A 14059-nucleotide genomic window follows, 5' to 3' on the forward strand; every position below is an offset into this window, starting at 1 on the left:
CAGTATTTGACAGTTTGGACAAGCTCCATACATCAGCACTCAGCAGTATAACAGAGACCCTGACATGAAACATGAGGCATGGAGAACTTTGTAAATTAACACATTTTTATTAGCAAGGGTGTTTATAGAGGCAGTACCTTTCATTATTCATTGTGGGTACCATGTTGAAAAAGCGAAGTGTAGACATGGGTATCAAAGATTCTAGAGCCGAGAGCACTCTAGAATGCCTGGTGGGCTATTTCATGGTGCTATTGAAGGTTGCCTTAATTCCTTCAACAAACTTGTCTGGACATCATTAACGCAGTGTAATAGTATGTTCATGAACAGGGATATGATTAGCAGAAGGCCAAGTAGCCTCTGCGCAGATGGGCGAGCCCGGTCACTCATTGCAGAAAACAAGTCAACTACATCATAATAACATCAGAGATTCTAGGAGTATTATCCAATCTCTCTGATAACATTTTTATGACATTACATAGAGCCAAAGCATCTTTGTGCACATAGGCCTGCTGATGGGCCCATTGACTCTTTTCTGAAAAACATCTACATCATAACAACATGGCTAGGACATTTCTGAGAGACTTAACTAACAGACTAAGACTTGGTCATTACAATATTGGTGACAATTAGGTATAACGGAGTCTCTGCACATTACAATTGTGGTGACTGTAAGGTTGTAATGCACGCTACGAAAGGGGTGTAGCAGGAAAATATGCTGCCAGAGCACATTGCATGATGATGCATTTTTGCATTTTTTTTTGCATACCCCTCAGCTATTAAGGCCTGAACAACACATGGTCTTCCCCATTTAGGTGAAGCTCTCCTTTAGTATTTAATTTATCTTTTTTTTTTTTTTAACATATTCTCTCTGGAGCATTTGTCTGTGTGTCAGTTGTTTATTTTCCTTCTCTTGTTACTGTCATTGTCATTAATCTTGTGTTGTGTGTAGAATTGTGTGTAAGCTTTTACCTGCAACTAAAATCTACCTTCGGGTACAATGATACAGTGGTTTTATACTAGCATTTTCAGATTGGAAACTCAAGGAATTACTGAGTAAGCTTATTCAGGAAAACTGAAATGTATGGTAATGGTAAATTGACTGAAAATGATTCAAAGCATCCTCCAAAGCCTAACGGATATTGACCTAATACTTGTGCAACTGAAAACACATAGTATCTTTTTTTTTTTTAAGATAAAACTAGGTAAATGTATTTAAGATCATGTTTGTGTATATTTATTATCAGCATTATCATTGAGCTTCTTCATTTTAGTGATGGGATGGGAAGCTACCAGAGTTGTATAAAGTAGAACTAGAAGTAGCCTACTGTTACAATTGTAATTACAACACTAGGGCTACTGTATGACGTCACACAGCTGCAACTTTGCAATATTGTACTAGTGGTGCTGTAATTACTACATCCGTAACAGTACTCCTACTTCTACTTTATACACTTTTGGAAGCTACTGGGAGGTGTTTGACTCGGCACATAAGGTGAGTGATGAGTTGCTGGCGTAGTCCCCGTCCTGGCCGTAGGTGGGGGTCCAGTAGTAATGGCGGCGCAGGCCGTGGAACACCTCCGCCAGACACAGGCGGCCGTCCACCCTGTAGGGAGAGACGTCCGTCTGGGTCTCCGGCAGCCGCCCTGTCCTCATCAGTTTGGCAAAGGCCTGCATTAGATTAGATTAGATTACATCAGATGACATATTGTCTTCTTCCCAGAGGGAAATTCTGTTGTTCCCGTAGCTCTTTGAGTGCCATGGACTTGAAAAAGAGTCTTTTCAGAATGTGTGGCACAGTGCCAAAGACTTGATATCAAGTAATTTGCGTTTTTTTTAATGGGGGTGGGGCCTAACACGTTGATCTGGTATGTTTGTTGTTCACATGGACAAAGAATTCAATTTTTTATAGCTCTTGAAAAAACACTCAAATGTTGAAAAAAGCCTGGCCACCTCCCGGTCTGAATTTGAAAATGGCTGGCACTCAATGAGCATACAGCAAACACGTACACATGACATACGAATACAAAACAGGATAATTATGTTAAAGATTTGAACGGTTTACTGTGTGCATTCAAGACAGCAGAGGGTGCTGTGAGCTCACGTCACTTGGCAATGAACATCATAAGGCCTTGTATTCATTCCATTTTATTTTATTTATTTCATAACCTTTCTTTAACCCAGATGTGGTTCAGGAGTATTGGTTATTATTCCTTTACAAAAAATGTATATTGATGATAAATATAAAATATTAACATAATATTTCCCACTCAATTTTTTTTCATTCGTTAAATATTTACTTAGTCTTTATAATGCTTTTTATGCATCCATTATGATAAAGTGTTAATGATATTTTTGCCTGACGAGGTGGTCTAGTAATGCATCAACGGTCAAAACCTGACCTTCGCTCACAACGCTCTGTGCATGACACTGTACTGCTCTGTGCTGTTCTGTTTGAGTGTGGACTGGAGGGAAGGTAAAGGTGATTCTCCTATAATAACTCAATCATAGCTCACCCTGCACACAGATTCCCCCAGTCTGTTTCCCCAGATGTAGATGTGAGTTAACGAGGTGTTGGTCTCCATAGCCTTGCTCAGGGACATCAAACCCACAGTGCTGATGTTGTTGCTGGGAATGGACAATCTACATGGATCAGTGAAAACAATCAATCAGTGAAAACAAGAAAATCGCCTGTTCAACTGAGAGAAATCATATACAGTATATGACATCACTGCAGTCAAAGGAAGGTAGTGTATTCTGTCATACTAATTGTAAGAAAACGTTTTGGATAAAAGCTTCAGCTAAGTTTAATGTAATATAATTAGGGGTGGGCATAGATTAATTTTTTTAATGTAGATTAATCTCACTGTAATTATTAAATTAATCTAGATTAATCTAGATTAATCTATATCAAAATGGCTCATTCAGAATAGGCACGCTAGCAAAATAATGCATCTCATCTTCAAAAAATGGTTATGTTGATACTTGGTGATGAAAAAAAATCACTGCAATATGTGTAAAGTGTGTCCAATATATTAGGAAGCATTTACACTCAGTTATAAGATACTGAAATTTCAAAATGAACAGCGCTATAAATTGAAGAGGCAAATACAGATAAATCTATCAAACATTTAGGCTATTTAAACAAAATTACCTCAACAATTCAGCATTTCTAATGGAGAGAGAGAGAGAGAGAGAGAGAGAGAGAGAGAGAGAGAGAGAGAGAGAGAGAGAGAGAGAGAGAGAGAGAGAGAGAGCATCTGCCACTGACTGGTAAAAAGAGCAGCGGCTCCTTTAAGAGAGGGAGGAGCTCTGCGCGCACAGCAGCCCTCAGCAAAGCCAGGCTATTCGTTATCTAGAACCTGCAGCACTGGCACACGGCGATTTGGCCCAAACCTGACAGTTGTTTTCAGAGTCAGAACGCCAGAGGAGTTACAACTCGAAATGAATTCAGTTTGCAAAAAAAAATCAAGCGCGACAACCGCGAGGATTATTACCGTTTGACATGAGAATATCTCACTGAGTCGCAAATGTGCGCGATTGCAACACAAACATTCAGTGAGAGTAGATATTGCCAGTTTCAGTTTGACAATCTTCAAAATGCATATCACACGGAATGTTTTGCAATTATGGCACAGGCAAGATTTCTGGAAGTTGTTTAGGCTATGTGTTTCATGCAATGCGTGAGGAAATGTAGGCTATGTCGGGCTGGTAGCCTACTCACACACAATAATGTCTCTCTATGTTCACCTTAAACAATAACGTCTCTTTAGTCTACCACTTATGAAAAAGCACTCAAACAACACCTACCACGGCAGAGGGATTAATGTTTTCAGCATGCAAACACTTCATATTTAGTAGGTCTGCTGAAGCAGCAGGTGGAGAGGAGAAACGGTGGAGCGCAGTCTGAAAGCGTCTGTCAATTAAACGCTATGGTGACGTGCATACCCAAACTCCAAACCTATATTTTGAGAATAGATTAACGTGCGATATTTTCTTTATCGCGCGACAAGTGTCTTACATTATCGCAGCACGTTGACGCCGATAACGGCCCACCACTAAATATAATGTAATGTAATACTTACGCCTTGAGTTTACAGTGAGGGACCACAATAGCTTGGCTCAGATGTACAGCTCCATCATCCTCGATGCGATTGGCAGACAGGTCGAGTATCTCCAGGGTAGAGCCTTGTTTCAGCACCTCTGCCAGGCATTTGGCACCATCCCTGGTAATCCTGTTACTGCTCAAACACACAATTAAAATACAGACGTGCGCGCATGCAGACACACTATCACTATCACTAGCTCTGGGGGACAGCACCGGTTAATTACTCCCCCCACCAACCTGGTGGGTCGAGAGCCGAACTTGACGCCCTAACTGCTAACCCATGACTGCCCAGAAGGAAGTTCTCTCTCTCTCTCTCTCTCTCTCTCTCTCTCTCACACACACACACACACACACACACACACACACACACACACACACACACACACACACACACACACACACACACAAGAAGACAATAGATAAGCGTGCAGATGTTTTGTAGAGTGGTAGTGTATGTGATGAGTACCAGGCGAGGTCCAGGTAGCGTAGACTCCGGTTTACTCGCAGGGCCTCACACAGCCTCTCCACGCCCGTATCCGTCATCTGGTGTTTCCCCAGATGCAGCTCGCGCAGCGTCTGGTTAACGACCAGCATCCGAGCCATGTGAACAGTGGTCTCCTCCTGTGTGATGGGGAAAGGACATGCAATGCTTGGTTTAAAAAAAAAAAACACACGCTGTAATAGTCATTGAAAAGTTAACTACCATAGTACTACACTAGTATGACATAACACAGGGCCTTTAATAATGCACTATGACTTGGTCAGAATGTCATCAATCATATTTAAAAACAATAAAAAAGTATGTTATATATATATATATCAAAAAATCATATCATAACCTGATAGCTGTAGAGCAACGGCCGACTCAAGTTGATGGCCTTGACATTTTTGTTGCCGTTTAGGACGATGGAAAAGGCTATCAAGCTTTGAGTGCCCTGAAAAAAGAGAATATCATTGCACAACAGGTCTGCAGATATAGCTTTTTACATCCATCTGTGACACCCCTAGATACTAGTACATAGTATATTTCCCTAGAAAGCAAAAACGAAAAAAAAAAAAAAAGACAGTAACTGCATTGTTGTTGAAAGGGGAGTTATTGTGATGACAAATACAGTATATCGAAATATAACGTGATATAAAATGAGTGATCCTCATGAATGAAGAATGTAACAACATAAAGTAATAAAATTGCCACGTCAATAATCTACCTACAACTCCTTAGGCGGGACAACAGGATAATTAATAAGTCATTTTACTCAGTTCAGAGCTCTGCGTAGTTACTGCCTTTTTGCTTTGTGGGGTAGTATATTGGTACTCTTTTTTTCTTAAGATATTTTTTGGGCTTTTCGCCTTTATTATTAGGACAGAGCAGTGAAGATGGTGTCAGAAAGCGAGTTGAGAGTGAGATGGGGAAGGAGTGGCAAATGGCCCGGGCCGGAATAGAACCCGGCTCACCAGCACATCAGTGCAGTGACCTGACTTAGAGCCACGGCAGTGCCAATATTGCTATTGATCACATCATTAAGAAGAGGGAATCGAAAGAATCACGTTCTAAGTATTGGGCTCCATGTAACAGAGTCATAAACACATAATAGCATACAAGTTATTAAACTTGTCAGAATTAACATTCGTAGCCCCATTATGCATGCCGTTACACCAGTGGAAAGTTAATTACCATAGTACTACTACACTACTACAGAGATGACTTAACACAGGGCCTTTAGTAATACAGTACAATTTGGCCAATTCTGGTAACAACACATTTATAACGGGTTATTAACCAGTAAACGGTAATGTTGGATGTGGTGGAAATACCAAGTCACAGTTGCAGAAGTCCAGCACTTCCAGCTTGGTGTTCATTTGCAGCATGCTGGCGAAGTGCATGGCTCCCTTGTCTCCAATCTTATTACCTGTCAATCTCAGGGACCTCAGTGTTGTGTTTGACTGGGGAAGGAAATACAGAGGGGTAAAATTAATGACAGAGGAGATAAAAAGCCGTGCAATGACTATATTAACATGGACACCTGGGGGTATACTAACATGGTTAAGTAACATACCAGGCTTAGTTAACCTACAGCAGTGTTTCTCAAAGTGGGGCGTAAGCCCCTCTGGGGGGGTGCGGAGGCATCTCAGGGGGGGAGTGTGAGATCTGATTTTGGGTTTCCCCCCCCATGATATCCTGTCTCGCCAATAAGTCAATAAGTTTAAAGCCCTCACCAACATTATATTATTAATTGTCATGAATTTGAATAGCATAAATGAACACACATATGCATTCAACTGCAGCCCCCCTTTGTTTAATATCACCAGTCACCTTTCCTTCTGCACAGCGATCGCAAAATCAGTCTGCGCGAGTACTGCTGTTGCTTGGGGTGGGGGGCTCGGAAGCATTCAGACCCTCTTAATGATGGAAAAAGTTTGAGAACCACTGCCCTACAGGAAGTGGTAAACCTGCTAATAGATGCAGTACATGCAGCCAGGCATCATTTAGTTAAGAAAATGGGGACTCAAGGCTCTTCTATTAGGTGATTTACCTCTACCACAAGGTTAACTTAACCTGGTTTACTACTGAACCAGCCTCTTTGTATACTCTGCAAGGAAACCGTGTATTTACCTACATGAAGACTTTGGGCTATCAGCTCTGCACCCTCGGCCTCAATGTCATTACACATGAAATCCAAAGATTCAATGGATGAATTCTCCTGTTCAAGCATACAGTTACAGTTTTAAAAGGCAATACAGTGTTCTAAATACTGTTTTCTTGAATACATTCAGAGGTAGAAAGAGTTGTGACCTGGTCTACCATCCTATTGGCAGCTTTTAATTACTCTGGACATCCGATGAGCACCAGAAGTGTTTGTTCTGATACCCCACAGGTGCATCTTTCCCTGTCACTCTCCAAACATACAAGTTATTTCCAAAATGTGCATAGAGCAGTAGATGTAATATAACATCTGTGAAGCTTGCCACAGAAGACTTAAAGGACACAAAGGACACATTTTTCCTTTTTTCTGTGAAAATACGGTGGTACAAAAGTGAGTACTGGTAAGCTTACACCTCAGACTGATGCCCAGTTTGTCTCTTCAAAACTCCCAATTTTACTCCCAGATTTTACACAGTGAGCTGAGTAGGCTACTTTTCTATTGTGTTTTTTAATTTAAAAAAAATCTACATTCTTGAGGATGCACTATTGAAAATTCCTGGATGTCTTTTATAAATTACAATAGTGTGAAATACGATAGGCTATAAAGTGTATTTAGGGTAATTCCAGCGTTATGGACGTGACATTTGGACTCAAAATGGCAACAAATCATGAAGCTATTTATTCTTTCCCAGTATTAAAATAAGTATTGCATGTTTTTAAGACCTCCCATATTGGAGAAGTGATGGGAGAAAAATAATTCCCATAGTACATGTAGGCCTAGAGCACAAGAAAATGCCAAAGAAGACATGCGTTATGTATGTGACAGAAAAAAATACCTTGTTTCTCTGGTGACTACACATATTCATCAAAATCTGTGAAACAGTGTACATAATATCCAAATGTAGATATTAATTTGATAAAGGAGTCTTAGTTGAACATGGAAATACCTATGTTTTAAATATTGTGTATTTCATGCAAACTCAGGGAAAGAAAAATCAGCATTATGGATGTGACAAAATGCCGTTATGGATGTGACGCGTCTGAAATCCACATCTTATCTGCTCGAGAAATCCATGATAACCCTTTATTATACTTAACAACTCTGTATACAAGTTAGAACTCTCTGTTAAGTTCCTAAATAATAATTAAGATGGGTGGTGTTTTGTTATTTCATGGATTTTAGCATAGCCTAAACATCAGCTGTCGTGAAAGTACAGAAGTGCACAAAATCATAGTAAAATTACCCTTTTTAGACATTTAAAGCTAAAATACTGAGTATGGAAGGACCGATATATGACATACCTATGAGGCGCCGCCTAGCCAATATGTCAGGAATTGCACACACATCACCGCTAAACGCTTGCACGTATGTCAGGAATTGCATACACATCACCGCTAAAAGCTTGCACGTACATTACTTTTCCTCGCACATGCACCCGAAAGGTTTGCACGTACACTGTTATTTGCTTGCACACGAACAGGAAAACGTTGTGCATACGCCACATTTTCATGCACGCAGTAACAAAAATCTCACACACAAACTACTTTGACCTCGCACACACACCACTTTTGCCTCTCACACATACACACATTACACTCATACGCACAATACTTTTATTTGCACATGCACGCCAAACGCTCACACATAATTAGACTTTATACTTCGCACATATGTAACGGAGGCTAACTAGCACAGAGTTGGCGTGGAACGTTGGTAAACCTCCCTCCGATAGCCTCATGAAGTCTCGTGCCGTTGGGCCGAGAGACTAGTCTCTTGGCCCAGCGGTATCGTACTGTGTCTCCCATTGCCGAACCGTTGTAGTTGACAAGGTCGCACGTTCGATCCCCGAGGGGGGTGAACAGGTGCAAGATGACCTCCGTCACAGTGGTGCCGTGACCCGGATGGGAGTGAGGTTTAAGGGGGAGAGTGTAACGGAGGCTAACTAGCACAGAGTTGGCGTGGAACGTTGGTAAACCTCCCTCCGATAGCTTCATGCAGTCTCGTGCCGTTGGGCCGAGAGACTAGTCTCTTGGCCCAGCGGTATCGTACTGTGTCTCCCATTGCCGAACCGTTGTAGTTGACGAGGTCGCACGTTCGATCCCCGAGGGGGGTGAACAGGTGCAAGATGACCTCCGTCACACATATCCCACTTTTCTATGCACATACACCCTTAAAGCTCGCACACATACCACAAATACTTGTCCTTACCATAAGATCTTCTCACCAATAAAAATACATGACCTGATCAGGAGTAAACTGGCTACATGTAACCTAACTGAATTGGAGAGGTTTCGGATAGAATACATGGAAGCAAAGTGCCAGACCAGGGTGTCTCCAGGTTTGAACTCAAATTTTAGACCTTTTTTAGACCACAAAAAATAAAATTAAGACCAGCATTGCACCCATTCTCAGTTCCCGATGGGGTCATGAAAAGATAAAAATTACAATGGCAAAAGAATAGTTGCAATGGCAGCAAGTATTTCAGAAAAAGTCATAATTGTCTATATTCCAGCGATGCTGGGGTGAAATTGGTTGGGGCATATTTTTTCAAGACAGGGGGCATATTAGGCTACACATTAACCTGAAAACTGTCAACACAGTAGGCTATAGGCCTATATGCCATGAAGGCCTATGCTATACATAAAAAACATGGCATTGGTACCAGTACCTTGCCTCACAATGAGACATACAATTCCATGGTATCTAAAGAAATATGCCCTTTGAAAACATGACCTAACATGGCCTACTGTTCCATCCATTTAAATCTACACTTATTTAGAAAATAAACAAAATGCTGTTCAGGCAAAGAAAGTGGGTTGGGCTGGTTTTCCGGTTGTTGTTTTTTCACTTCCTGTCTTGAGTGGACGCTAATATTTTTATTTCTGAAACTGTATCACCATTCATTTTATTATTTATATATATATATTTTTTTTTTTACATAATAGAAGGGTAACGTTCAGAATGGTCAGAATATTCAATGTTTTCTTTACTCGGTCTGCATTTGCATAATGAGCTGGCACCTGGGCGGAGCTCGGCCCTTAATTTACATGTTAGCTCGCACACACAACACTTTTTGTGTGACACACTACAACTTACATACACACACACACACACACACCACTTTCTCAGAGACACACAACACTAACGTCGTCGCACATATACCATTTCCCTGTCATAAACACCATCTGAAATCTCGATTTTGAATGGTAGTGATGTGTAAGAAAAAAGTGGTATGTGCGTGAGGGAAAAGTCAAGCATGTGCGTAGTAACACTGGTATGTGTGCGAGCTTTAAGGGTGTATGTGCATAGAAAAGTGGGATATGTGCGAAGTCAAAGTAGTTTGTGTGTGAGATTTTTGTTACTGCGTGCATGAAAATGTGGCGTATGCACAACGTTTTCCTGTTCGAGTGCAAGCAAATAACAGTGTACGTGCAAACCTTTCGGGTGTATGTGCGAGGAAAAGTAATGTACGTGCAAGCTTTTAGCGGTGATGTGCGAGGAAAAGTAAGGTACGTGCAAGCTTTTAGCGGTGATGTGCGAGGAAAAGTAAGGTACGTGCAAGCTTTTAGCGGTGATGTGTATGCAATTCCTGACATATTGGCTAGGCGGCGCCTCATACATACCGGTCCAACTTATGTAGCCTACTTCTGTAGGCCTAATATAGAGTCCTTGGTGTCATGTTAGTAGGTTAGTGGTGCGCACATCCAAGACGCAGGTGAATGACAAAAGGTCAGAACACTGTGAAAATAAAGATGAATGTCCGCACACTGCTCCCCTGTTGCTTTTTTTTTTTTCAACTGAGCGCTTTCGAGCTAGTCGCTCTTCATCAGACAGTGTGCGGACATTCATCTTGGTGTCATGTTAGAAATTATATTTTTCAATTAAGTTAAAAGACAATTTCTTGTTTCATGGTCTGGTTGACATTTACATGGAATTTCCCTTTATAGGCTAAGCTTAAGTGTGTCCTATAGGCCTACAACAACAAAAAGTTATTGACCCACCTGAAGAAGTTCTGCTACATGCTTTGCTCCCTGGTCTGTGATGTTATTATATCTTAGGTCTAAATCTAAGAAAGAAAGAAAGAAAGAAAGAAAGAAAGAAAGAAAGAAAGAAAGAAAATGAGCATAATTCACTCAAAATCAACTACTAGGCTAACTAGGATACATTCTAATTTGAGGTAGGGCCTGTGTATGTGTGTGTGCGCGCGCATGAATTAAACAGCTAAGTTTGTAGGTGGGCGGTGACAACTCGAGAAAAAAAGTGATTAGTATGCAATAAAAAACATTATTGGGTATATCCACCCAGTGTAGTCTTCATGTTTATCGTGACGTGATCATTCATTGGATTAGTCTGATACCTGTTATAGATGTGCAAAGCAGAGTTTGCGAAACAGCCAGCATGTCACTGTCATTTAGTCTCTGCACCTCCTTCAGTCGGTTGTTTCCAGTCAGTTTGATCTGTGTGCCACTACCGAGCAAAGCAAAAAGCCGTTTATAGTTTGCGTCAACTTAACAAGGGGAAACCAAAAGTCGTTTAACTTACCGTGTGTCTTGAAGTACTTGTAGAATGTAAGTATTTATGGCTATGTCCCATTTTGAACAAGCGTTTGTGTATAGATCACTCAACATCATGGTGCTTGCTAGGACATGAACCTACACACACAGGCAGAAGCTTTTCACGTTCCTATGGCAACGTCACGCGACATTGTGGCAAGTCCATCTCTCATTCTATCTGCTCCATGCAATGATACAGTAATTGGCTCTGTCGGTACCTTACCTGTCGCTTCTGCCTTATCTGTCGCTTTGGGGTCCTAGCTGCGTTGCCCTGGTAACAACTGTAAACAAACGGCTGCAGTTAACTGCTCCGCTCCCTGACAGGATTTTTCATTCATTCGTGCCAATGAAACAGGAGGCCTCGATTCGTGCAGAAGATAAGGTACGTAACTGAGATATATATGTAAGAAAACTATTTAACCTCATAGACTAACCTTGTATACGGTACATTCTAACAATATATTTCTAAAGTTTTTAGTCATTCCCGTTCATTTGAAGCGTAATTCCCCCCTTACTGTGGCTAGTTTGGATGAGATGACTGGACCCTAGCTAGCATAACATAAATGGCAGCTAGCTCTACACTATTTCGGGCATTCGCTAACAATCAGTGTTCAGATAACTAGCGCAAACGTGCCGAGATATCTTGTTTATTATCAAAAAAACGCTTGTGTTGTGCCATGGCTTATATGGTGATGACGTTTGAGATTGTAAATTTACGGGCCACAGATGTGTCTATGGTAAGGCCGACCTGACGAGATAGCTGCCTACTGAGGTTTGATTGGATATGGACATTGTTTATTTCAGAAGGAAAATGTTTGGAGTGGAATTGTTTGGAAGACAATCTTGGGACAATTTTGCTCTTTGGGTCTTTGTGCCAACCATGCCAGCTATCGTAGGGTGCTCTGGGAACATCTTAGATCTGTTTACTGTATGTACACTTACTGAAATAAGCATTTTGTTTACATAAAATCCCTTGTCATTTCACCACTAGGTTTGAAACCCAGACAGCACGAAGCATCTTGCCGAGGGTCAAAATCAGATCAACAGACAGGGACATCAGCCTTCTCTTGGGAATAGGCCAGATATGCCATAACAAGAAATGGTAATGGTAAGTCTATCACTACATAAGAATAAGATCCATAACAAAATACTCCTAGTTAAATCTTAAATGTGACCTGGTGGCATTATTGCGTGAATGCTTATGTTGCACACTCAATGAATAAGGTCCTCAAGTGTGTTGAGTTTTGCTGAGTTCGTTGTTTATTTACATTTTCCTCAGCATAACTGTACAGCTGACACTGCTGCCTTCTGTATCATAACAAAGCCTGTCACTTCCACGTTTCGTTCTTTATGTGACCGAAGTCACTGGCTACTGCACCATAGAGGGTCTCTGCACTCATTGCTGGTCCTATGATGCCATCTATTGGCGAGAACGTGCAACAGCATAATTAAACTAAAAGACAACTTCTGACAGGACAACAAAAAGACAGGGAGTGAGAATAAGGGAATAACAAAAAGACAAAAATGGGGGGGTCCACTACACTTGCATACCTGATTGTGATGCTGTCACTCATTTTCTAGTCTATATCACCTGGAGGAGGAGGGCGGTCAACGACATTACTCAAGTATTGACGACAAATGTGCTCTACGGTAGGTTGGTTATTACAACCCATATACAGTCCCTGGCAAAAAGTATGGAATCACCTGTCGTGGAGGACGTTCATTCAGTCGTTTTTATTTTTTAGAAATATGATGGATCACAGACCCGACTCAGAACTGAACTCATTTCAGCTGGCGGCTAACTGGTCTCATAGGAGTCCATGTTAACTGCTAGCTCGGAGGTAAAATTTGCACTGCCGTTCTCAGAGAACGGTTGAAAGTACAGGAGAAAGGTAAAAGTCAGTTATTTAACTCAAGGGGATGTGTAATATGAGCTTATTTCCAAAAATGGGACAGTATCACTTTTAAATGGTCAATGGCAAGGTCCCAAGATGTTCTGTCACTGTAATCAGAGACATTTGAAGCCAAATTGATAAAGGATACCGTTTTTTCTCATTAATACTATTACTCCGAGGCTGTACGTTGTTCCAAAATCCAGAAAAAGTTTTTGAAGTGCTTGTTTGTGTGTTTGTTTTTCATGATTCCATATTTTTTTCCTCAGAGCTGAGTCATTCCATATTTTTTTTCCCTATGCATGCTCTAAAAAAGTAACTCTTACTTACTAATGGAATTACTTTTCATGATTTCTTTTGGTGTTTCTTAAGGCCAGACAGTTGCCCTTTGAAATGAGTTCAGTTCTGAGTCAGGTCTGTGATCCATCATATTTCTAAAAAATAAAAATGACTGAATGAACATACTCCACGACAGGTGATTCCATACTTTTTGCCAGGGGCGGTAAAACCTAACTTGCTCAGCCTCTGAGGCACATAAAAACATGAAATTAGTTGCATTTAAAAGCCAAGACCATCATCTTGCATGAGAATGGACAGGAGTCTGCATATTGGAATGCACCCATGTCACTTTAGGCGCCTTGGACAATGCATCGTGTATGCAGCATCAGGCTAAAATGGGTTAATAACACACACGCACGCACGCACTCTCCTCTAATCTTCTCTCTTTGCCAAACTTTAGATGACATTTCCAGCATGTCCAACTCATCAGCACCAGGGGAGATTCGGTGGAGGTGGTGCACCATCCAGGACCAGTGGGCCACCAAAACCTCTGCAAAATCTACACTTCTTGTGAACCCTGTAGAA

At 41.1% G+C, this 14059-nt stretch overlaps 1 protein-coding gene across 1 annotated transcript; it reads right to left on the reverse strand.

Moving 5' to 3' along the window:
* Positions 1-831: 831 nt before the first annotated feature.
* lrrc34 (leucine rich repeat containing 34) lies at positions 832-11440 on the reverse strand. The gene is made up of 10 exons (XM_063206642.1): positions 11293-11440; positions 11108-11217; positions 10752-10816; positions 6724-6807; positions 5921-6049; positions 4945-5040; positions 4572-4726; positions 4083-4238; positions 2514-2640; positions 832-1668 (listed from the first exon to the last, which is right to left on the reverse strand). The coding sequence occupies exons 1-10, from the start codon at positions 11379-11381 to the stop codon at positions 1462-1464; spliced, it is 1218 nt and encodes a 405-aa protein (XP_063062712.1). The 5' UTR covers positions 11382-11440; the 3' UTR covers positions 832-1461.
* Between the last annotated feature and the right edge of the window lie 2619 nt (positions 11441-14059).

This window comes from Engraulis encrasicolus, chromosome 9, assembly GCF_034702125.1.
Source record: "Engraulis encrasicolus isolate BLACKSEA-1 chromosome 9, IST_EnEncr_1.0, whole genome shotgun sequence".
Classification (NCBI taxonomy): domain Eukaryota; kingdom Metazoa; phylum Chordata; class Actinopteri; order Clupeiformes; family Engraulidae; genus Engraulis; species Engraulis encrasicolus.

Coding starts and splice junctions, on each gene's coding strand:
- lrrc34 (XM_063206642.1), bottom strand. CDS start 11,381: ATGATGTTGAGTGATCTATACACAAACGCTTGTTCAAAATGGGACATA. Junction 6,808..10,751: donor ATGTAGCAGAACTTCTTCAG/GTGGGTCAATAA, acceptor ATGCTTGAACAG/GAGAATTCATCCATTGAATC. Junction 1,669..2,513: donor TGGGGGAATCTGTGTGCAGG/GTGAGCTATGAT, acceptor AATCTAATGCAG/GCCTTTGCCAAACTGATGAG.